General features: G+C 50.6%; 11 protein-coding genes across 11 annotated transcripts; 6 read left to right on the forward strand and 5 right to left on the reverse strand.

Annotated features, from left to right (window-relative positions):
• Nucleotides 1–805: 805 nt before the first annotated feature.
• Nucleotides 806–2,605, forward strand: J7T55_005737 (3-phytase b precursor; the record flags this gene model as incomplete). The annotated part of the gene is made up of 3 exons (XM_053136603.1): nt 806–923; nt 1,018–2,353; nt 2,416–2,605. 3 exons carry the CDS (start codon nt 806–808, stop codon nt 2,603–2,605), a joined length of 1,644 nt encoding a protein of 547 aa, XP_053000508.1.
• A 545-nt stretch (nt 2,606–3,150) lies between these two features.
• Nucleotides 3,151–4,084, forward strand: J7T55_005738 (uncharacterized protein; the record flags this gene model as incomplete). The annotated part of the gene is made up of 2 exons (XM_053136614.1): nt 3,151–3,328; nt 3,381–4,084. 2 exons carry the CDS (start codon nt 3,151–3,153, stop codon nt 4,082–4,084), a joined length of 882 nt encoding a protein of 293 aa, XP_053000509.1.
• Nucleotides 4,085–4,463: 379 nt separating this feature from the next.
• J7T55_005739 (uncharacterized protein) lies at nt 4,464–5,603 on the reverse strand (the record flags this gene model as incomplete). The annotated part of the gene is made up of 5 exons (XM_053136625.1): nt 4,464–4,599; nt 4,658–4,830; nt 4,886–5,073; nt 5,129–5,449; nt 5,501–5,603. 5 exons carry the CDS (start codon nt 5,601–5,603, stop codon nt 4,464–4,466), a joined length of 921 nt encoding a protein of 306 aa, XP_053000510.1.
• A 762-nt stretch (nt 5,604–6,365) lies between these two features.
• Nucleotides 6,366–7,795, forward strand: J7T55_005740 (uncharacterized protein; the record flags this gene model as incomplete). The annotated part of the gene is made up of 2 exons (XM_053136636.1): nt 6,366–7,228; nt 7,291–7,795. The coding sequence occupies 2 exons, from the start codon at nt 6,366–6,368 to the stop codon at nt 7,793–7,795; spliced, it is 1,368 nt and encodes a 455-aa protein (XP_053000511.1).
• Nucleotides 7,796–8,354: 559 nt separating this feature from the next.
• J7T55_005741 (uncharacterized protein) lies at nt 8,355–10,192 on the forward strand (the record flags this gene model as incomplete). Its single annotated transcript, XM_053136647.1, has 3 exons — nt 8,355–8,783; nt 8,838–9,021; nt 9,090–10,192. The coding sequence occupies 3 exons, from the start codon at nt 8,355–8,357 to the stop codon at nt 10,190–10,192; spliced, it is 1,716 nt and encodes a 571-aa protein (XP_053000512.1).
• A 988-nt stretch (nt 10,193–11,180) lies between these two features.
• Nucleotides 11,181–12,985, reverse strand: J7T55_005742 (uncharacterized protein; the record flags this gene model as incomplete). The annotated part of the gene is made up of 6 exons (XM_053136659.1): nt 11,181–11,888; nt 11,942–12,166; nt 12,215–12,272; nt 12,347–12,575; nt 12,633–12,708; nt 12,767–12,985. 6 exons carry the CDS (start codon nt 12,983–12,985, stop codon nt 11,181–11,183), a joined length of 1,515 nt encoding a protein of 504 aa, XP_053000513.1.
• A 562-nt stretch (nt 12,986–13,547) lies between these two features.
• J7T55_005743 (uncharacterized protein) lies at nt 13,548–14,420 on the reverse strand (the record flags this gene model as incomplete). Its single annotated transcript, XM_053136670.1, has 2 exons — nt 13,548–14,047; nt 14,108–14,420. The coding sequence occupies 2 exons, from the start codon at nt 14,418–14,420 to the stop codon at nt 13,548–13,550; spliced, it is 813 nt and encodes a 270-aa protein (XP_053000514.1).
• Nucleotides 14,421–15,316: 896 nt separating this feature from the next.
• On the forward strand, nt 15,317–17,828 carry J7T55_005744 (uncharacterized protein; the record flags this gene model as incomplete). The annotated part of the gene is made up of 8 exons (XM_053136681.1): nt 15,317–15,406; nt 15,480–15,508; nt 15,689–16,247; nt 16,297–16,365; nt 16,422–16,751; nt 16,806–17,246; nt 17,303–17,613; nt 17,690–17,828. 8 exons carry the CDS (start codon nt 15,317–15,319, stop codon nt 17,826–17,828), a joined length of 1,968 nt encoding a protein of 655 aa, XP_053000515.1.
• Nucleotides 17,829–17,896: 68 nt separating this feature from the next.
• On the reverse strand, nt 17,897–18,491 carry J7T55_005745 (uncharacterized protein; the record flags this gene model as incomplete). Its single annotated transcript, XM_053136692.1, has 3 exons — nt 17,897–17,929; nt 17,985–18,211; nt 18,290–18,491. The coding sequence occupies 3 exons, from the start codon at nt 18,489–18,491 to the stop codon at nt 17,897–17,899; spliced, it is 462 nt and encodes a 153-aa protein (XP_053000516.1).
• A 613-nt stretch (nt 18,492–19,104) lies between these two features.
• J7T55_005746 (uncharacterized protein) lies at nt 19,105–21,225 on the forward strand (the record flags this gene model as incomplete). The annotated part of the gene is made up of 7 exons (XM_053136703.1): nt 19,105–19,107; nt 19,167–19,251; nt 19,320–19,654; nt 19,715–20,086; nt 20,146–20,439; nt 20,542–20,950; nt 21,158–21,225. The coding sequence occupies 7 exons, from the start codon at nt 19,105–19,107 to the stop codon at nt 21,223–21,225; spliced, it is 1,566 nt and encodes a 521-aa protein (XP_053000517.1).
• Nucleotides 21,226–21,954: 729 nt separating this feature from the next.
• J7T55_005747 (uncharacterized protein) lies at nt 21,955–23,046 on the reverse strand (the record flags this gene model as incomplete). Its single annotated transcript, XM_053136714.1, has 4 exons — nt 21,955–22,108; nt 22,170–22,501; nt 22,556–22,889; nt 23,009–23,046. The coding sequence occupies 4 exons, from the start codon at nt 23,044–23,046 to the stop codon at nt 21,955–21,957; spliced, it is 858 nt and encodes a 285-aa protein (XP_053000518.1).
• Between the last annotated feature and the right edge of the window lie 22 nt (nt 23,047–23,068).

Below are 23,068 nucleotides of genomic sequence, written 5' to 3' on the forward strand. Positions count from 1 at the left end.
CTTCCAAAGTAGCCTTCATTCACCACACGGACTGGACCTTGTCTGTAGATGCATAAAATGCTACCAACAGGAGTTTGATGAGTCTGCGAGTCAGTTCAGAGGTTGATCCGCACTTGATTCTGTGCACAGCCGTAAGTAACAAGCCAATGTCATGTCGCTACCTCGACTGCGCAATCATCGTGATTCTTCTTCGTGCGTCATGCGGTCTTGATGTAAGGCAGTGGATCGAGCTTTAATGTTCAGCCTATACTTGGATGCACCGGTATCGTGGCCTAGTCTAGAGATGGTAGCATCTCCTAGCAGCCATTAAGGTTCTAGGCGGGAGCTACGGATGCCTTACGTCGACACCGACAGGCACCGGCCGTCCCCCTGGAGTCGGCAACCCGGCACGTGGTCACTTTGTGCAAAATAAGTTGCAATTATTCGACAAGGCCTGACCCAAGGACCCGGTAAGCCATAAGTTGACTGGAAAAGGCCATGAGGAGGCGCGTCGACATTGACGCTAGCAGTCATTTACTACGTCAGTCGAGGGACCCATGGCATTAAATCCGATTTCCGCTTGGCACATGCAGCAAACGACGCTGTTGATAGGCCAATGGCCACACCGGGCACCGAGCTGTTGCATCCTAGACTCAGATCCATCTCATTTCCGGAAGTTCGGTAAGGATATTGTGAACTGGGATGTGGTGTTATATAAACACTGCAGTTTGCCAAGAATAAACAAGCTTCCTGGGCCTCTCCTCCTCACGGCACTTCATCTTCGTGTACTGCTCATCCAACGTGCCGGTCAATAACATAATAGAAGATGCATAATATTCGCCTCCTATGTGTTGCGCTCTTTGTGGCCTTCGGCCATGCGAGCCCTGTCACCAACTCACCAGAGGCCGGCTCTACCACATCGGACAAGTACCCTCCTTCAGCCAGTAAGCGCTCGTCCGATCCTCGTCCGATGTTCATCCGATGTGTGCCTGCAAAGCACTGAGTGCCACACCAGCTCTAACAATGCCTTTCCAATAGCGTCCGCAAACACTGAGCTCTTCCCTGGTGAGCCTGTCGTCGGTTACCCTGGCACGACAATTACAGGTGTTGAGCCCGCAGCTGCGGAAACTGCGCCGTCTTACCCTTACAACGACGGGCCGGCAAACCAGTTTCCCCTCGTCGCCCCCGTGCCGCACGGCGAATCTGAATCGTCGACGTTCGACATCAAGAAGTACTGGGGCAACTTGTCTCCCTGGTATTCAGTCTCATCCGCAGATTACGGACTTCCAGATGCTAGCCCTCTGATCCCCGATGGCTGCGACATAGTCCAGGTTCATCTGCTCTACCGACATGGTGCTCGGTATCCCACCAGCGGGGCTGCCCCCGCACAGTTTGCTCAGAAGATCCACAACGCCACCAAGACTGGCTTCAGTGCATCCGGAGATTTGAGCTTCCTGGCCGATTGGACTTATAAGCTGGGCGCTGAGCTGTTGACGCCGTTCGGCAGGAGCCAGAATTTCCTCCTGGGTATCGAGTACCGCCAACTCTATGGGTCGCTGCTCAACAACTTCACCGAGCAGGGCACCATCCCGGTCTTCCGGACCCAATCCCAGGACCGCATGGTCAAGACTGCCAACAACTTCGCCGCTGGGTTCTTTGGTGTGCCCGAGTATTTGGACCAGGTTAACATCGAGATTCTTGTTGAGACGTCTGGTCTAAACAACTCCGGTGCGCCCTACGAGACTTGCACCAACGCCGACGTTTCCAGCAGAGGATCAATCGGTAGTACAGTGGCGGCCAAATTTGCAAACAATGCGTTCAACGCTACTCTGGCTCGCCTGAACTCACAGGTCACTGGCATCACCTTCACTCCCTCAGATATCATCACAATGCTTCAGCTTTGTTCGTATGAGACGAACGCTCTGGGTTATTCGGCCTTCTGTGGTCTCTTCTCACAAGAAGATTATCTCAACTACGAGTACTACTATGATCTGTCATTTTACTACTCAAATGGCCCAGGCTCCCCGGTCTCAGCTGCCCAGGGCAAGGGCTATCTCCAGGAATTCGTCGCCCGCTTCACCGGGAGCTACCCAACGCCCGAGTCGGCCCTTAACGAGACATTCGACGACAACCCGACTTACTTCCCGCTCAACCAGTCCATTTATGCCGATGCGACACACGAGGTTGTCGTCCTCGATGCGCTGACCGCGTTCAACTTGTCCGCCTTGTTCCAGGGCGAGCCTTTGTCTCCGACAGGGAACCGCGGGCAGAATGTTTTCGTGGCGAGCAAGGTCGTGCCGTTTGCTACGCACTTTACTGTGCAGGTGCTCGAGTGCCCGGCTTACCAGCCTACGAAGCAGATCCGTTTCATTGTGTGAGTATCCCTGCCAAGCTGTAGGCATTGTATTGAGAATAAGCACTGACACGCAAGACTAGGAATGATGCTGTCGTCCCTGTCAACGGCACATACCCCGGCTGTGAGTACGATGCGGATGGCCTCTGCTCTTTTGACAACGTCGTCTCTGTCCTGCAGAAGCGCATCGATGAGATCGACTATGATTACGATTGCTTTGGCAACTACACCGCGGAGGCTGGCCATGATTACAATGGCCGTGCCCCCAGATAGTTAATTCATAGTGTCAGTGCGAACTGCTTGGATCTTATTTTGGTTTTAAAACAAGCCAATAGCATCAAAGTATGAAACTTAATGAATCTAAATCATCGACGTAGTCGATACCATACGATTGATTAATCACGTCCCATAAGAATTCATTCTCCATCGCAGTAGTTCTCTCTAAGAACCAGCCTTAACCATTGAGCCAACGAGGTCACGGTATGGCAATGACTGAGAGCTGAACGTGGAAGCCACCAATGAATGGTGAAGTGTTAAAGGAGGACATTAAGAATTGCATGAATACATGGCTCAAGTAAGCCTAAGTTCACGTAACTTTTGTTTGTTTTCACAGCCGTCTTCCTAGGTTAGCGACTGTCCCTTGGCATGGGGGTTCTGCCTGGCGGGATTTAGGCAGATTGCACTAACACAAAGGGCGCCTGGGCACTATCCGCTTTGGGACCAATTTGATGCGCTTCGAAATATGATAAATGCTCGTGTTTTCCCTTCAAACTCTGAAGAACATGGGAATACCATTCATAAAAAAAGCACACTTGAAAATGACTGGCACTCCGCAGTACGTTGCTGACTCCCCTTTGGGCGGCCGACGCGACCTCGGCGACTTGGTCGGATCCGAAGCCGCAGATACAGACGACGCCGGCACCGAGGATTATTGGCCACGACTCCCGATAAGTTATGGCCCTCCTCCTACGCATCTAGAAAATGCAGTCAAAGAAGGTTCCTACACTCCGTTCTACTGGCTCGTGAAAGCGTGCTGATATCGATACAGTTGGCTATATCATGCTTCTTTTGACAACGTTCAACGTCCCGGACGACGGTAGTGGAGACATCAGCTGTATCTCCAAACTTTTGCTCTCGCTCGAGAGCCGCGACGACATCACGAAGTCTGTCTTGGAGTACACCTCTTTTGAACCCGCCTTCCGCCGCCTAGCGAACGAAAAAAGCTTTTCGGAGAACAATGCCCAAAAAATTGCCTCTCGTGCGGCCGCTCTCAAGCAGCATTGGGAAAAGACCAGGCAGGACCATCCCAACTGTCCACAAGACATCGTCTACCCACCACTGCTGTCAGGCGTGCCCGACAAGCCCGAGAACTGGAAACTTGAACTCACCGACAAAGCCATGGAAGAGGCTGAAAGGTACTACCACGCCCTTAAAACGCAGCGACAGTACGCCTACCGCTGCTTCCAGACCAAACCACCCATGCCCATGGCATGGGTGCCCCAGGGCGGTGATGCGTGGGCGAAGACGGCCCGTGCCAAGGTTGAGTCTGGCGACTTGTTCCACAGCCGCCTCTGGTCCCCGGTATGGATGGACTTCGGGCTGGCGTCTATCGATGTGATGTTTGGCATGGAGGCGGCCGGATTGACTCAGGACGAGATGGATGAGTATCACGACGCCTCGAGGACGATGTCAGGGATGAGGACCGATTTTCAGGGCAGAGTCCTCCGAAGCGAGGACATTTTGAGGGCTTGAGATGCGCATTAGGCAACTATGCCTCCGGAGAGTAGGGCTTGTTTTTTTTTCTTGGTTGGACTCTTTAATGTAGATTCCTGCCCAAATCCAAACCCCAGCTATTTGCTATAGTTTCGTTCCGATGTACCGCAAAACTATCAGTCATGCAACAGCCCCTGGTGTTCCATTAGTAGCCGTTATTTTGTTGTAATTGCTCATACTACAAGCCTGACGTGTCCAGCTTCCGACCTGGTGAAACTAAGGACATAGAGCACCGCTTAGTAAATCATATTCGGCCATTAAGCCTTCCTTGGGAGTGGATGTAACCTTTTCTCACCTGCGTTGTGGTCCAGATTCGGGGACCCTCATACTAGATTACAGTCGACAAACGTGTGCCAGCTTAGATCAACATGGCTCCCTTATCCGCTGGCATTCTCGCTCCTTCAGGTGGTGCATTGCGTGACTTGAACTCGTCGCATATATCTTCCATCTTAACCCACTCCACGCCCTCATGTTTGCTAACGTATTGAACAACTCTGGGGATACGGTCCGGTCAGTTTCCACCTTGATGGCTCCAGAACTTAGTTTACTCACCTTTCTACCATCTTCAGGGCGTGGGGATGTCCAGATACGTCAGGGTGTATTGTTACAGGAAAACAGAAATTTTCATAGGTTTCGTAAAAGTAATCAAAGTGGTCTTTCCAGAGATCCTCAACAACGCTGGGGTGAACCCAGCCGTGCGAGTTGGTCATGTTCTTAATGAACATCTGGACGAGCTTAGCATGCTAACGAAACCTCTAGACGCATAGCAACTGGACATACCATGGGTGGAAGATCGTCGAGGTACCAACTTGCAGGGATTTCAACAAGACCTGTGGTTTCCCCACGGACCAGCGGCTTCATCCACGTGTCTGGGTGGTTCTTGTAGTCGATATTCGTCCACGAATCTCCAACGCGCAGCCAGTGGGGCAAGGCATCGTGATGTGAGAAGGAATGATCATACTCCAGCCCTAGCACTATTATCAACTATGCTTTCCCCCAGAAAGCAGTGGCGTGACTACTTACCGTACTTCAGCATCAAGTCGGCGCCTTCTTTCGAAGTCTCCCACCATGGGACCACTGAGCCTCGCGGTGGCTTTCCACAGAATTCAGTGATCATCTTATAAGTCTTATCAAGCACGATCTCCTGTTGCTCGATGGTCATGTCCCTCGGGTTCTCGTGCGAATAGCCATGCAGGCCAATCTCATGGCCTGCATCACGAATCATGGCACATTCCTCAGGGAATGTCTCTAGTGAGTGGCCAGGAATGAACCAAGTGGTCTTAATATTGTACTTGTCAAAAAGCTTCAGAAGACGGCGTACGCCCACTGTGCCAGCGAAGTACCCTATGCATGTCAGCATCGCGCACCCCTAAAGCACCCAATGGCAGTAACTACCTCTGGAGATGTCTGATACAGACTCTTCACCACCGTATGACCCTATCCACCCGCATACGGCGTCTATATCGACAGAAATACAACAGAGTGCCTTTGGAGCCATTACGGATCAAAGAAGCAAAGCCCAGTCAATTTTGGGGTTCAATATGACTCAATAAAGAAGCATCAAAGAGGAGACGCCCCTTGATGATTTTTTCCAGGAAGTAGTATAAAGGTAATGTCCTAGGAGTTATGGAGGACCAGCGACTAGCAATCAGTGGCCACGCCACTTGAGTCAAGCTTGTCGGACTCGCAACCTCAAGTCCGTAACCCCTGCTACTCTGAATTGCGTTCCAAAATCGCGCTAATAACATACATATACTACGACACTAAATTCCATTGGAAGCTAATGAGAAACTTTTGAACAAATATTATTTTTTGAGTTATAATATTATTAAGTATATTGTTGGCTGGGTCACGTATTCGAATAGGATGCGCGTTTGGGCATGTTGGTGTTGATTTGTGTGTGTGTTGCTTGCTTGCCAGAGTCATGTCTGGATGGTTTCCAAGATAAGCCGCGATTGGGACCTGGGTGTCCCACACGGAGGTGTGCGCCCATTACTGGGGACTTCGGAATTGCGGCCGGACTCGACGGCCGTCGGACACTTCCCTCGCGAGTCCGCTGGTGGCCGATCACAGGGGCTTGCATTGAGTAGATTGGATTATGTATTCAATTCATTTTGAAGGAATTTGAACCTCTTGAAGACGACTCTTTGAACTCAATTGTAGTATATCAGTCCTTCCCTTGTAAGAATAAACGACGATCCTTGATTTTCACTCCTTGCCCACTTGCCTACCCATATGACCCGGCTAAGTGTCAACCAACATGATTTCTAAATCGCCCATCTGTAGAGAACCCATCAATCTGCAGGGCGGATGGCCAACACCACGACTGCACCCTGTGGAGGCAATGAAATCGGCCACGTTGGAACTATTTGCTCGCAACGACATCAACGAGCTTCTAAAGTACGGACCTGAGCACGGTGATCAGTCCTTGAGATCAAACTTAGGGAAATGGCTCTCCTCATCATATCGTCCGCAAGCTGGTTTGATCGGCGGCGACAGAATCTTCGTTACTAATGGAGCATCTAACGGGCTCGTCATGATCTTGCAGAAATTTGCAGATGTCAGTATGACGAGGAACGTATGGATGGTAGAGCCGACGTATTTCTTGGCCTATCCGGTTTTCCGCGACGCAGGTTTCGAGGGCTGCATCCGAGGCGTGCCGGAGGGATCTGATGGCATCGACCTGGAGTACTTTGAGAGTGCTCTGAAGAGCGCTTCCTGCAACGAGTCTCTGCCGCTGAGATCGCACTTGAAAACCCCTAAGAATGGATACCCAAAGACTTATCGCCATGTTCTCTACATGGTTCCCACCTTTTCAAACCCTAGTGGGCGTACCATGTCTCTGCCACAGCGAGAGAGGTTGATCCGCTTGGCCCGGCAATATGACGTACTAGTCATCACAGACGATGTGTACGACCTGCTTCACTGGCCCACTCAGCAGAGCGGAAATCGGAGCAGAGAATCCTCTATGCCTCGCATGGTTGACGTTGACCGGTCGCTTGAAGGGACAAATGAGTTTGGAAACGCTGTTAGCAACGGCTCATTTTCCAAGATAGTCGCACCAGGGGTACGTGTAGGATGGCTAGAGTCTACGCCAGCATTTGTTCAAGCGATGGGAACTGTGTAAGTCTGTACTGCTCTTGAAGACTTATGATATTTTTCCCCGCTAACATTGGGGGATAAAGGGGAGCCACCGTGTCTGGAGGTTGCCAGAGCCATTTGTCATCGCTGGTACTGAACCAAATGCTGAGCAACGGCGCCGTGACGGCACACCTTGAGACTGTGCTGATTCCAACCTACTCTCATCGCTACAAAGTCATGGTTGATTCCATCCGGCGACTGTTAATTCCACTTGGTGTCCAAATCATGGTAGATCCCCAGGAACCGACTGGAGCGTCAGCAGATACGGCCGGGGGCTTCTTCCTATACATCACTTTTCCACAAGATGGATCGTTACCGCCTGCTGATGAGATAGCCAAATTCGCACTCGACGAATACAACTTGAGAATTGCTCCAGGGAATTTGTTCACGGTGATGGGCGAAGATTCAGGTAGGCAAGCTTCTCCAGGTCAATATCTTTCCGGTGCACGATTATGCTGGGCGTGGCACGAGGAACTTGCTTTGGAGGAGGGGATTCAGCGGCTACGGGAAGTTCTCATTCACTTGTCCAAACCAGATCTCCTCGGCTGAGGCACTCGAATCATAGCTACCTGTATAAGATTTCCATTCCATGTGCAAGGTCAGATGCCATCTCGAATTGGAACAAGGCTTGTTCAGACCCCACCCTGAAGCTTCATTGAAAAAGAAAATCCGAATAAAAGAAAAAAGTGGTCTTGACTGTAAAGCCCAAGAGGTCAGCACTGTCTCACAGAGAGTGTCAAAGCGCCAAATCCAGGCTTCTAGCAGCCGCATTCCACGCTCAACAGCGACGGCTTCCGTCACTATCAGTGCCCAGCCCCTGTTCTCACCCTGGCAGCATGACATGTGGGGCCCCGCCTCATGCTAGGGTTGTCGGACATTGCCCACCTGTCCGACGAGAATACGTGCTATCCTAGGTCCTAGACTGGTTCTGTGTGCTATGGGTTTCCGGGTTGCCGACAGCAGATTTCAAAGCAGTGTCATTCAACTCCTACGAGGTATATAGGCAAGTAGGATCCGCTCCAATACAACGAAATGTCTGTTATCAACCGCAACGACAAGTTGCGTGATCTTCACTTTCGAGGGATACGTCTCCTATCTATAAAACACCATGCGCCTGATTAGCAGATTCACAGACCTCTCATGGCAGGATGTGGTGAACAAGTTTGAGGCGCCGCAGAATCCCCATAGCACTTGGGCAGCCGTAGAACATGACAAGAGCAAGCCGGTGTGGTCTAACTCCGACCTGGACCCTACAAAGCCGGCCTTTCGGACATGGACCTGGATTCACTACACCAGCTTCTGGCTGGCGTCTTCGTTTGCCACTGGCACGTGGACGACTGGTAGTGCGATGATCGCTCTTGGTATGCCGTGGTACGCTGCGTGGCTGGCGCTCGTCGTCTCCCACATCATTGGTGCAGTGCTTCTTGTGGCCAACGGCCGTGGGCCAGCGGCATATCATATCGGCTTTCCAGTGTACGCCAGGGCGAGCTTTGGCATGTGGGGTAGCTATTTTGCCATTGTTTCTCGATGCATTGTTGTAAGTCCATGGCATGGGTCTTGCCGAGGCGATTGAAACTAACCCGTTACGCAGGCGGCAATATGGTATGCGGTGAACGCGTACTATGGATCCAATTTTGTGTCCATCTGCATAAGATGCATCTGGCCGTCTTGGAACGATGTGCCAAACTACCTGCCGAGCAACGCCGGCACGACTACACAATTGCTTGGTGCCATGGCCATTTTCTGGGTGCTGTCCATGCCCTTCGTCTTTATACGTGTGCCAACACCTTGTCCATGCTCTCTTCCCATGAGGCAATCTTACTGACTGAACGCTACTCGACAGATCCGAAGAATCTCAACTGGTACTTTGTCGCAAAGTCATGCATGGTAGGACCCGCATGTTTTGCCGTCTTGATCTGGGCCATTGTCCTCAATGGAGGTTCTGTCGGCCCGTCCTTTCAAACCTCGCCCAAAATCTCGGACCCAGTGTACTATGGTTGGTTGTGGATGTCGGCACTCAACTCGGGCTTCGGCGGCTGCTCTGCACTCATCGTAGCACAGGCAGACATCGCTAGATGGGCACGAAAGCCCAGCGATCAAACTTGGTCTCAGTTGATCACCTATCCGGTGTTCAGCGCTCTACCAGCCCTCTTTGGCCTTCTAGTGGCATCGGCGACCTCTAATGTCTGGGGAAAACAGTACTGGAATCTATGGGATGTCCTGTCGGCTGCTTTGGACCATTACGAGATGTCACCAGCCTCGCGGGGCCTCGTGTTTCTTGCCTCGTTTTCATTTGCTATCGCCATTCTCGGGACAAATGTGGCAGCTAACTCCCTGCCATTCGGCTCAGACATCGCTGGATTGCTGCCCCGATGGATCACCATTCGGCGGGGACAAGTTCTATGTTCTCTCCTGGTATTCCCAATTGTCCCATGGAAAATCATATCAAGCGCCAAATCGCTCTTAACATTCTTGTCTGGATATTCGATTCTCATGGGTCCTTTCGCTTCCATATGCATCGTCGATTACTTCTTCGTGCGCAAAGGCAACTTGAACATTCCTCATCTATATATCGGCAATGCAGACTCCCAATATTGGTACACCAAGGGCTGGAACATTCGCATGATTGTGGCTTGGACTTTAGGCATCGTTCTCCCATTTCCCGGATTTATTGACAGCTTCGGTACCACACTCATTGGGGACGGGGCAAGACACATGTGGAACTTGGGCTATCTGCTCAGTATTGCTGTATCCGGGGTGGTTTACTATGTCCTGTTCCTGGTGTTCCCAGATCCGCACATTGACAAGCTCCTCGCCTTCGAACAGCAAGCTCCGCAGTATGACGGTCTCATTGACGGCGAAGCTGTGCAATCACAAGCAGGCAGAGATAACGTCTCGGAAGTTGAGAAAGGCACGTTAGACCCAGAGGTAAAGAATTTTCGTTGACCCTCACGAAAAAGATTGATCTTTTGTTGCAAAGAGAAGACGAGTTTTGATGAGAGGAGCGGGTGCGCTGTCATAATTAAAATTGGTTCTGAATTAATTGCCAATTGGATATACTCCCCTTCTTGAAAATGGCATTGATGCTCTTGTGATTCTATAAATGTCTGTCAGCTCAAAAGCCACGTGGTTTTAATGATCCGCACCTTAATAAGTGGGATGCAAATCGACGTACAGCACCGTTGGACATGCATGGTGCAAGAGCCAACATAGCATAAATGTTGTTACATTATTGTGGGACCAGCATCGCATTGTTCGGCTAGCTTCTGTCATGGTCACTGAATGGGGAGACTAACAGATGGTTAGGACTCTAGTAGACAGATTCCACCGCGCGATGAGGAGGTAGTCTTTGCTCCCCAGCGCGAAAACAACGTAAAGATTGAAAACACATAAGCCGGATATCGTCTAGTAGTTGTATAGCACCCCGCAGCACTCATGCTCGCTTATCACCAAGTACGCCGATTGCGGTCATTGTCTGTATAGTTATGACACAGCAACGCATAAGCTGCTATAAAGCTGCAGCAATTGAGAAAACCAGGAGGACCAGCTGAGGATGATAGTTTCGGGAGGTTTTGAAAGGCGCAGAAGCTGCGTCTGCGTAATCATGAAGGGAGGGCGAGAACAAAGCAGTAAGAAGTCAGGAAGCAGTTGTTGCATAGCTACTCCAACTACTATGGTCCGCCTATCCTGCTGTCTTCTTCACTCCGTGACCAAAACATCACCAATTTCCAAGTGCTAAATCTAGTTATGAAACATGCGAAACCGAGGCCCCATGAAGTTTATTGATTTTCCCATCTTTGGTGGTGAGAGTAGTATAGGAAAAGGTTGATTATAACAGAGTAAAATAGTAGCTATATGAGGGAAGGACTTCGTTGCCTTGCATGAATATCAGCAACAAACAAAAGTGCCGAGCCGAAGCGAACCACCCGGATTCTTAACACACATATCTGAAGTTAGGCTTCTCCCAGTCTGTCAAATCGTCAAAGCTGAGTGTTGGATCAACATCTCCCTCGACAACTGCTCCATGAAGCTTTTGACGCCTGTGATTCTCCAACTTAACGCCGATGATATACACAAGCATGATAGCGATGGCGGCGCTTTCGAAGCCGGCAATGGAGTTGTAGCCACTCTGGTAATGCGGGGCCTCGGACGACTGGAACGTTTGTGGGGCGATAATATTGGCCACGCAGTAGGAGAGAAAGATCATGGCGTTAACAGTCAGCTTCTTCGAATGCCCAGAGGTATTCGCCATCGGCAGCGACAGCGCGACAGCATAGGGACCCCAAAAGAAGTAGAAGAAGTAGTACGCAATCAGAAGTCCCGTTTTGTCGCTTGACGGTAGTCTCCGGATCACTATCGAGCATACTAACGGGACAACACAGCATGCAGCGGCGGATAGACAGCGCGTGTTTTTGAAGTAACGGGGCGGGATAGTGGCAAGTATGCTTGTCACTGCTTGAATCACTCCAGTGGGCATGCCAATCAAGACAGTGTTAAGTTTGCTGAAGCCGAATCCCGACACGATTTGCGCGGAGAAAGTATTCAGACCGCCATTACTGACGTTCATGCACAGGAAGAACAGGGCGATGGCCCAGGATTTCCAGTCCATCAGAGCCTCACGAACCTGGTAAAACTTGAGTTTCTGCACTGCGTTAGCGCAAGCGTCGAAAGGTGGAGCCTGGCAAAGATGCCAACCTTGTTCTCGATTCCAGTATTGTCGGATCGTTTCCGTTCAATGGCAACAAGGGCTTCCCGCTGAGAGAGAAAATGTCCGGCTTCTGGCCGATCCGGGCAAAAGATGAACATCATCACGGCAAAGAAGATGGAGATAGCTCCAAGGCAGATGAAGAGCAATCGCCAATTGGCGATTGACAAGTTCGAGGCATTGCCGATTCCGTAAGAAACAAGTCCGACATAGACCTAGGCACCGATCAGCTGAGCTTGTAGACTTCCAACGGAAAAACTTACAGAAGCCACAGTAGAGCTCCAAAGCGCGACTCGAAGAGGCTGCTCCTTCTTGGTATACCTAGTAATAACCAAGGATCAATCAAAACGAAACACAGATCTGGGTGGCTGGGATTGGCAAGCGTCAGGACTTACCACATGGTCGTCATCAATGTCAAGCCTGGAAGTGCTGGCGCTTCCATCATACCCATGAAAAATCGCAGAGCCATAAGGCCTTGATGATTCTGGCATGTGGCCATTAGGATAGTCATCAAAGCCCATCCCATAGCCATAACTGCGAGAAACTTGGCTATAGGGAAGCGTCCCATCAAAGCAACAAGCGGAAACTCGGCAACAAGATAACCAAAGTAGAAGATCGAGCCCACTGCAAAATGTTAAGTTAGCAGATGGTACTAATCAGAAATTAACAATGGCAACTGACCCCAGCTATACTGCTGCCCAGTAAGATGAGTGTCGTCTTTCATGCCATAGAGTGCCGCATTGGAGATTATAATTTTCTTGGAGCCAATATCAGTTTGATATCCCCGTTGTTGGTTTTCAAGACTTATTTCTTACATCGACAGCGGACAAGACGGCGTATCCCCACAAATACGGCATAATGCGACAGTCGACTTTTCGAACGAGTGATTTCTCTTCCGACTGCTCATATGGTACGGTTTCAACGGGGACCGAGACGGTACTCGTCTCGAGGTCTTGGACGGCTTTGACGCTCTTCTTCGAGGTACTGGCATCGACACTGGCGGCATAGCCCTTATGTTGTTCGTTCTTCGACATGTTTTACTTGGCAATGGTTGTTGCAGCAGTTGGTGCACCGAGTCGAGGACGACAGATGGGATCGCGATAACACCCCCAAAGCTGCGGCCTCGAATCCTATATCAACCCGCCCGAGCCTGTTGTCGTACCAGCCTGATGGGTGCGTGCACACCATGTCGAGTCTGTGAGTCTAGATTGGCGGTGCGAGTTGCAGTGACGTCCGCGCAGCGGACTCTGGTCGAGAAAAAGTCCGCCAGCATGAGGAATGAGCCTGACCAATAGAACGCGCCAAATAAGGGAAAGTCTGCGATAGTAGTCAGGCCCCCCAGTCAATTTATCTGGCCAATCCCTGCTGATGGCAAGGCAAGGCAATGCACCCAGGGTCCCAGCAAGTCCCAGCAACGCACCCCAGCTATAGACGAATTGTTCGGACTGGGACTCTGGGACCCATTATGGATTCGTACAGCATAGGACCGACATTGAAAGTTGTGATAGAGTAACAAGAGATCGGTGAATGTTCCGTGAGTTGCTTTTCAGTATCTAATTACGAATTACTCTTATTTACAATCCACATCACTACCACTCAAGCTCTAACTATGAAGTCAATCAAGACTTCGCCATGCAAGATCGCATCGTCTTCTTGGTAGATCTGCTTCAAATTGTCGTCAACTTGCGCTCTGCTAAGGACTGCATTCCTCTCTAGGTTTCTGATGCCTTGCTCATTCAGAAAAGCATCGAATTCAGGGTGGCCCTGAAAAGTCAGGACCTTTCCAGGCTTATACACTCCCTGAACGTCACACAAACGACTCGCTCCTACGCACACCCATCCATCCGTGAGACGTGCGTCGCGAAGTACTGCGTGATCAGCATGCAAGAATTGGCAAGATATCTGCGAGACGCCCCGCAACATCGGAAAATGTGCCGTGAACTTGGGATTCAACGCCACCTGGTGGACTCCAATCTCCCATCCGTTTGGCGACTTTTCAACGAACGCACCGCTGTCTTCAAGCAAGGTCTGAATTATCAGCTGGTGCCCGAAACATCCGCCAAAGAGTCTAACGTGTTGGTTGTGCGTATACACATCTTGTCAGGTTGTCAGCTTTTCGTATAAGGCTCAACAGCTGTCCTGGTTGTTGCACTTACTCTTTAGATATTCCCCTAGCCTGATGATCCAAGGACATTGATCGTAGGCAGATGCGGTTGAGCCGGACACGACGATGGCGTCGATCTCGTCTAGCGTAGGTGGATAATGGCCCTGCACGACGTTCCAGGCCGCAGTATCGATCCGTACGTGCTCCAAAGGTGGACGGCCAGTGTTATAACTAACAGAGGCATTGTGCAGCCAAGTCGCAAATATGTCTCTGAATTGTCCCCTGGACTGTGCAATGTTGTTCGCCAGTTCGAGGCATTCGAAGACGGCGAGCCGAATGAGGCGAGGGCTTGTGTTGATAGTCATTGTGTGACGCAAAAACGGATCCGCAATTGCAGTGCAATTGGACTTGTCTTATATTTCACACATTATTCATGAGTGTTCTTCTGTAGGAGCAGAATTTGTTGTGACAATATCTCGCTCATGGATGTCCTCAGGACCGCTCGACTGCTTGTGAACGTGGGTATAAGTGTGGTGATGGTATGGGCTGGCCTGCTATTGGTCGAGGCTTAGCCCTTTTCCTTCTTTGGAGATGTCCGACTTGTCCGCCGCCTACACTGTGGATCGAATATGCGCAGGCTAATGGGCTCGATGCCTCCCTCGGGTTTGTGCCGCATTATCATTTCCAAGCACGTAAACAAGTGAGAAGTATCGTGCAGTGCGATGATCCATGCAACTCTGCTGGTATCAAACCCTAAGCTTCCTCGTATACATGCTGTCACACAATAGCAGGATACGAAAAAGCATGGCAGCCAGCAATTGTCAACCCAATTCGTTGAGAACGGTCTCCGCACGCATCAGTGGGTATGTGTTTGCAGACCTGGGTGAGATGGCAGCTAAGGGACGACTGACTCGATGTTATACGGTACCGGTACCGTCCAGTTGGTAAGCGACCGCGGGGCATCAACACCTCGCCAAGCCTGGATAGCAATTGATGTGGAGATTCTGCACTTCTTTCGAGCACGAAATGATGAACAAGTCTTAAGCCATTTAGAAGAAACTGTGTACTGGTCGAAACATCGAGTATTGGCGGAAATCGGTTTTCTATCTTAAGTGGCGCTTGCCATGCCATGTCACGTGAAGCACGAGAACAAACAGGCCGGGGCCCATAATTCCTATCGTCTTGTCTGGAGCATGCGGTCCAGAGCCCCTACCCCTCGATTTCGACATCCCCAAGATAGCTGACCAACAGACTCAACATTATGGCGACGCCAGATGTGCAGGACGCCGGCCACATGTTCACCAACCCATGGACGCCCGCCCCTAGGGAGATCGCCTGTCGTAGATGCAGAGTCAGGAAAAAGAAGGCAAGCCAGCTCAACGTGGCAAACTGACCCAACTCGGCATTGCTGACATCTGCAGTAGTGCGATAAGAAACGTCCAGCGTGCAGTGAGTGCGCCAAGTCTGGAGCAGGTATGCGTGATGCTGTGCTGCGTTGTGGTGTTTGCTGAGATTCTAGACTGCCAGGTTCTGAAACCAAAAAAGTCCAACGCCGGGCGCGACCCGCGGGCGAGGCATGTTTAACCCTGGGCATCTGAATCGAGTCCTCGCCGTATACTCATTTGTCGCATAGTTATGTGCATGCCCTTGAGGAGCATGTTGCCCTGCTTGAGGCGCGCCTGCGTCAGTCGCACCCCAGCCTTGCGCTCGATCACCTAAGCCCCGTTCTGCAGCGAGCAAGCATACTTTCAGGCTTGCCGATAGACGAAGACGGCGATATAAATCAAGAAACCCTGAACGCTGGAGACGCAGATGGAACCGATTGGATGCCGGTACCAACAGATGGGGGTTTGCTGCCAGCCAACTTCAATATGGCAGAATTGGCAGACGATTCGATGAACAGCTTTGTCGACCCAGCACTGGGGTCTACATCAGCCCAGAGCCTTCTTGTCACAGACGGCGACGAATATACTGAACCACTTATCGAACGACCAGGCGCTTTATCATCGACGCTCGCGCGCCGCCACTTGTCTATTAGTATCGGCAGCAGCTACGCGTCCGAGTACTTCCTCAATGCACATCCCATGTGGCCATTTCTGCATGAGCAGCAATGGAACGATTGTTGGAGACGCTGGGAAAACCCCGTAGGCGGTAGTACGAGAGCAGCCTGGATTCACTTTTTTGCAGATATGGTGCGTACTGTGGTCACGACTGGAGACGCTTTCTTACCCCATGATACAGGTTCTGTCCATCGGGGCACTTCTTGCTCAGAACTCTGATCCGGCGCCGGAACACTTAGAATCATTCAAGGTATAGTAATTCGTCGACGAGTGTGTCACGTACGTAGGTGCTGACACGAACGCCAGTTTCTCAAAGACAGAGCACTCAAGAAGTATGAATCTCGCGAGGCACAGCGCTGGCCAGCGCTCGTTAGAACGCAATCTTCGCTGCTTCTCACGGTTCAGGCAATGCACCTGGACTCAGTCAGCACGCTACGGGATCGGGCTTCGGAAGCTATCAAACAGTGTACGATTGCCAAACTGCAGGCACAGTCCAATAATAGTCCGTACGATTTCGCGAGCGACGTCGAGAGTGAGATCCAAAGGCAGGCAACTCGGTGTTGCTATACTATAGATGTTTTGATCAGCAATTCAACAAACCAGGCGGTGTCAGCTGATAGATTCCTGGATGACGAAGTAGGCTTCCGTCCTTACCCACTTTTTCTTTCACTGACTGATACAATGCTCTAGTCGCTGGAGAGCTATGAGTCCTCTGGGGACGGGTCGTCGCTTGACACACCACTCAAGAGGCTGGACCGCGAAGACCACATGTTTCAACTTCGACGTATCCAGTGTCGCATTTTGAAGATGGTACAGAATCTTGAGACCAAGGCCGAAAGAGATAATCACCCAGTGCCCAATTTATGGCGCTCACAAATCCGGCACGATTTGAGCCGCTGGACCGAGGACAACTTGATATTTTCGGACCGTGAAGGTATTTCAGATCGATTCAAGTCGCAGCCGTGGCTACTAAAGCTGGCCAACTACGCAAACATTTCTCTGTTCCCCAACCCTTACCTCGCAGTAAGGAGTGGCGATGCGCGCTACTTGGTAACGGCAGCTTGCCAGGTCCTCGTGACTTTTCGACGTTTTCGTGTCAAGGAACATCTCTCATGTTACACTTGGACAGCAGTAAGCCCAATCTTCCATATGGACGAGCAGAACCATATGTACTGATATGACGCTAGCTGATCCACCAATTTCAAGCTGGTGTTATTGTCCTCTATTGCTTGTGGGCAACCCCGACCCATCAGCAACTCGCCCTGTATGATCGACGGGTTGTATGTCAAGCCATATTCGCTTGTTTGGCCACACTAGTAGATTACGCCAGCAAATGGGCATCCGCGCACGTTTTCCAAAGCATATTCAGACTTTTCACTGAGGAGATCCCAGTCACCGAGTACGGCGACCCTGTACAACAGTGGACGTTGTCGCCGGACGGCTGCGCAGAACTGCTTGGACTCACTCTGGAGCTCGAGCGACTTCAGGTTCAGAAAAGGTTGGTCTATTTACTACGAGACACGGCCAGGGGGTCGCGGCCATGCTACGTTGCCCCATCAATCGAGGAGACGCAGTGGATACAATATACATATTCCGCCTGACATTCTGAGGATCCAATTCAATACCACCAGCATGGATCGGACGTATGACAAAACTTTCTCTTGCATCGACAACCTTCGTCCATTACCCGAATGGCCGTTTCATAACCAGTGAGGGAGCCCCATGATAGGTTGATTTTATTTCATTTATCTGTGTCACCGAATTCCACACAATTTCTCAGCTTATGAGGAACCTTTTGGCTTCTGGAGTTGACCCTGATATTCTGTTAGTCCAAAAACAAACGTGAGTGTGGCCTGCTGGAAAGCTCACGGAGTAGACTTGATAGAAATCAATGGCAATGCCGCTGTCGGACCGCTTGAAGTGCAACCGAGCAGACCATGGCATCTCACCAGTGGTTCCATCTTCGTAGTCGTATTCGCTCTTTCCATATAGCATGATCTCGTCAGGCTTGCCTGCACTAAACGGGAACACCTTGTATACAATGTGCAAGCGTTCCGCCTGCCCTTTCCAGGACTCTAGGTTTACATTCAATATGTCTGCCGTGCTCGTGGTGTCAGTTATGCATAGTCGATCTAACGTATTATATGGGTTGAATCTCATCTGGAGCAACGCACTCTGTCGACCGACCACGTCGTCCATCTTCCGTTTCATCCGCGAATCGTCGGAGAAGCAGGCGGCCCAGCTATCAGCGTGAACCTTGTCGTCGGAAAGCGTGTAAAACCTCTGAAGGAAGGTTGCCAGCTCCCTATCGAGGGTGTCCGCGTCAAAATCAAAAGTATGACGAGCAAGCTCGGAAGCAGTAGGTTCGTAGGCCATGATTCAACCTGAGGTAGTGATGGATAGCTTCGTATGACGGTTTACTACTGACCAACTTTTAGTGAGTATCCTCTGTTAAATCGCAAAATGAACGACAAATTGTGCATTTTCTAGTGGCTCGGATTGAATAGACTATTGAGGTCTTCTAATTGGCAACCCTGCGTCGTGGACTGGAGGACGCGAGTGCCGGCGAGCGTTTACGGACTCTTTATCGCGAGTCCGACTGGCTGGGATGGTAGTGGAATACGAGTCGTGTCTGTCGGACCGCCTGATTCAAAGGCCGACGCCACCCTGTATGGGGCGCAACTGCACCACGACTAGACCGGATAGCTGTAGCACATACCAGAAATAGTCTGCTGTGTCTTCTTAGTGAAGGCAACAGATAATTTACTCTCGAGGACACCCTTCTTATCTGAACCGCAACCTTGTTGCGGACTCGCAATAGCACATAAATGCACAGATAGGGCGCGTATGTGGGTATGTTTCAACAGTGGCAGGCTATGATTCGAAGCGCCCTGCATCGTCAGGAGAATTGTGAGGAAGAGGCACCGCGCGTCTCACGATGGACAAACCGCGATCTTGAGCCAGTGCCGTACGAAGAAAGAACTTGGACATGGTGAGAATATTTTCAAAAAGTCATACCCACTGGCTGTACGGTGCTCATCATGCCAACAGGTACAACCTGCCTCTGTACTGGTTATCCACGGCCTTCGGTACTGCCGGGTGGAACGTCGCTTCGTCATTGATAGCGGTGGGATTGGTACGCCTACCTTGATCTGGAACCTCTTAAGTCTTTGAAACGACTAACCGCTAAGACATGGCAACAAGCCTTCGTCTCTTGCATAATTGGGTCCGCCATCGCTGGCATTGTCGTTACAGCGATGGCGCGGCCCGGGGCTCGGTATCATATAGGTTATCCTGTGCTGGTTAGATCTTCCATGGGGATGTACGGCTCCTTCTTCTTCATCTTCATTCGTGCCGTTATTGGAACTATCGCCTACGGTATCCAGACTTTCTACGGCGCCAACCTCTTGTCGACTTGCCTGCGATGCATATTCGGTTCGTCCTGGGAAGGGATGGGGAACGGCCTGCCTGCTTCTGCACACATTACGTCCAAAACGCTTCTGTGCTTCTTTCTCGTCTGGCTGATTCAGTTCCCCTTGGTAAGACACATATCCCTCCGTTGTTGGACACGACCTAGTGGTGCTGACAATGGCGAAAAGTGTTTCGTGCACCCATCGAGGATTCAAATCCTCTTTACCCTGAAAGGCCTGCTTGTCCCCATTGCTACTTTTGGCATGTTTGGTTGGTGTATGGCTAACGGGACCGGTCTATCAACCATCGATGACCAATCCGAGCCCGCGACCGGACCTTTGGGATGGCCTATCATGAGCGGCATAAACACGGTGCTCGGGACACTAAGCCCTATGCTAGTGAATCAACCCGACCTTGCACGGTATTGCAGAACGACGCGAGATGCAGGGCCATTGCAGGGGGTATCAGTGTTCGTTGCCAAAGTACTGGTCATGTTTCTGGGCCTGGCAGCCACAAGCTCAATCCAGGGTGCCTGGGGAAAGACTTACTGGAATATCTGGGTGCGACGCTCCTCAATGTTCAAATATGTGGATGATGCTGACCGTGTATTGCCTGACAGGACCTGAATGAGGCGATACTCGATCGGCATTGGACGGCTGCGGGGCGAGCGGGCGTGTTTCTCGTGTCGTTCACGTACCTTCTCAGCGTGTTTGGAATGAATGTTGGGGCCAACTCCATACCTTTCGGAGCGGACATGAACGGCCTACTGCCGAAGGTACTCACGATCCGAAGGGGTCAGATCCTTTGCGCCGTCCTCAGCGTGTGCTTCGTTCCATGGGAATTGATGGCCACAGCTCAGAAATTCATAACCTTCCTTGGCAGCTACAATATCTTCATGGCTCCTATCTGTGGTGTAAGTAACTCGAGCGCCGGCCGATGATTGCTGGATTCTCTAGAGTCTTATCTTCCCATCATCTCCCATTTTCTCTGCAAATAGCTTACACTGATACTTCAGGTCATCATCGTGGACTATTTCATTGTGCGACGTGGAAACATACACATTCCGTCCTTGTACAATGGCTCCCCATGTGAGCTATATTGGTTTACCTCAGGAGTCCACGTTGCCGGAGTCGTTTCATGGTGCGTGGGTGTCAGTCTAGGCCTGCCAGGTCTCGTGGGCACATACGAACCGCTTGCTGTCAACCAGGCAGCCAAAAACATGTACAAGGTTGGCTGGGTTCTATACATGTCAGCAGCAGCAGTGACATACTATTTAATGGCCACATTTTTGGAGAAGCCAGCCATTTTCCCAAAAGGTCACCACCAAAATCCTAAGACTTGGGAATTTCTAGCACGAAACCAGCCTGAGGGATATTTTGATGACGAAATTGCGAGCAGTGGGATTTCCGACGGCATTGAGATCAGTACACCCTCTGGATCTCAAAGAAATATGAAAGACTAGAGCCGATGTCACCTAGTTAAGAACATGATCAATACCTGTTGTTACATTGATCTTTCTAAAGGTTGTGTACGGCTCATAAATCGCCTTCATCCCTAAAAATCTTCAGAGCCTAAATTAGACAGATAGATGAATTCTAGAAGATGCAGAAAAGACTTCAAAATCCTGAAAGACTTTGTGGGGGACGAGGTTGATGATGGTGGAACCATTGCGGAAGAAGAGAAAGAGCTACTCAACTGATTCAGGGTCGGTTAGAGACGTACCTGACAAAGGGTCACTACATCCACATGAGGCTGGAATTTTGGAATGAAAACCGCATGCTAATGATACTAGTACATAAATTCACGGGGAAAGTAAAGCATTGAATTTCTAAGGGACTCGTTGTCACGGAGTAGGTGAAATCATGCGAGGACTTCGTATCTCTTAACTTTAAAGGGCGGATGTGTTGAGCGGTAAGGTGGATCGTTGTGCACATTCATATGCATGCACATACACGCAGACATACTCCAGCATACATATACACAGGCACCCACGCGCATATACACACATCCTAGCGGGCGAGTAGGGCTATACATATGTGGGGAACAATCAATTATAGACCTCGCCTTAGAGATCTGAAGGCCTCAGCAATTTTCAAACAGACCCAGCTGTGTTTTATATCTGTCTAGTCCAGCTATATCTAATACTTCAATCCCAACTTCCTTAAAGCAAGTGTAGTCCACCGTAGTATCAAGAATTTGTGTCCACCACGTTCGACCTTATGTGCCCGTGCGTTTAGGAGCCGATGTGGTCGTAGTACTAGGCTTTGTGGCATGGGAAGTGGGGGAATGTTTCGCCTTGGTCCGATCAACGACGGTGGTAGTCGGCTTGGTGGCGGCTGCAGCTAAAGTGGTCGTCGCAGACTTCGCAACCGCACTTTGAGAAGGATGATTACTGGTCATCGTAGTCCTAGAAGCATGCGCAGTGCTCTCATTTGGTTTCCTCGAACCGGATGGTCCGCTGGTTCTGGATATAGAGCTCGCCGTGGAGGAGGAGCTCGAGCTCCTTGTTGAGGCTGAGCTGCCTCTCGAAATCGTGGACGTTGAAGTCTGCCTCGACGTTCCGGCAGTCTTTGTTTGGGATGCTGGAACAAGGAAAAAGTCATGTTAGTAAAGGTTGCGGCATGCCCAGGTGCTTGATCACACTTGTGCAGGTCTTTGGCGAGAAAGAGAATGAGGAGGATAATGTGATCACCTCTACCACGCTGGACTCCAGTCATGGAGACATCGCTCCCCTGGCTACTCGGAGTATCGTGCCTTGGGTTATCATTTCTCCCAGATCGACCTGGGTTTCTCTGAGGCGTGGATGACGCGCTCTGCTGCCACCATTGCTCCGCCTCCAAGAAGAGGTCTTGTCTGGCTTGACTCAGACGCCAGTCTTTGTTTCCCTGTGCACGTGATCTGGCCGCTAGAAGGAACCCCAGATACGCCTTTCGCATTTCTTTCGACTCCCCCCTTACTATGGTCATATAGGTGTACTGAAGCGTGAATTAGCAGGGCATCTCGGTGGTGGGCAGAACGTCTGTACGTACTGGTCCGCCATGGCTATCCTTCTGTTTCGGCATATATAGTAGGACTAAAGTGTTGTAGTCGCATAGAGCGACGAATGGGGTTTCCTGTCTCCACACATAGTGGACTGCCTGCTTCAGGAGCACCATGACGTTATCCTCCTCGACCCGATCGACATAGGCAGAATGTAGTTGAGCGTCGTCGAATTCGTTAAAGTCAGTAACTATTCCTGCTTTGGATTGACTCCTATCAATTGCCCCAAACTTCTTGTACTCCGGCGCGGCAAATATATTGGTTGAGACGCCTGGATGATCATCGTTGTTCGGCTCTCCCAAGAAATAGGCCCTGTCGACACGACTGCAGGAAGTCCCGTCCTGACGGGGTCTTGTGAGTTCGTTGAGATAACAATCGCTTGAATAAAGCGTCTGGTAGCCAACATGGACAGGGTGAATGAGGTATAATATGGATGCATTCACAACATCCCTTTCTGACTTGAGTCCGATGAGCTTTTCATATCCGGGAGAGGCTTCTTGATG

The sequence above is a fragment of the Diaporthe amygdali genome (assembly GCF_026229845.1).
Source record: "Diaporthe amygdali strain CAA958 chromosome Unknown NODE_1_length_4327563_cov_65_473760, whole genome shotgun sequence".
Lineage (NCBI taxonomy): Eukaryota > Fungi > Ascomycota > Sordariomycetes > Diaporthales > Diaporthaceae > Diaporthe > Diaporthe amygdali.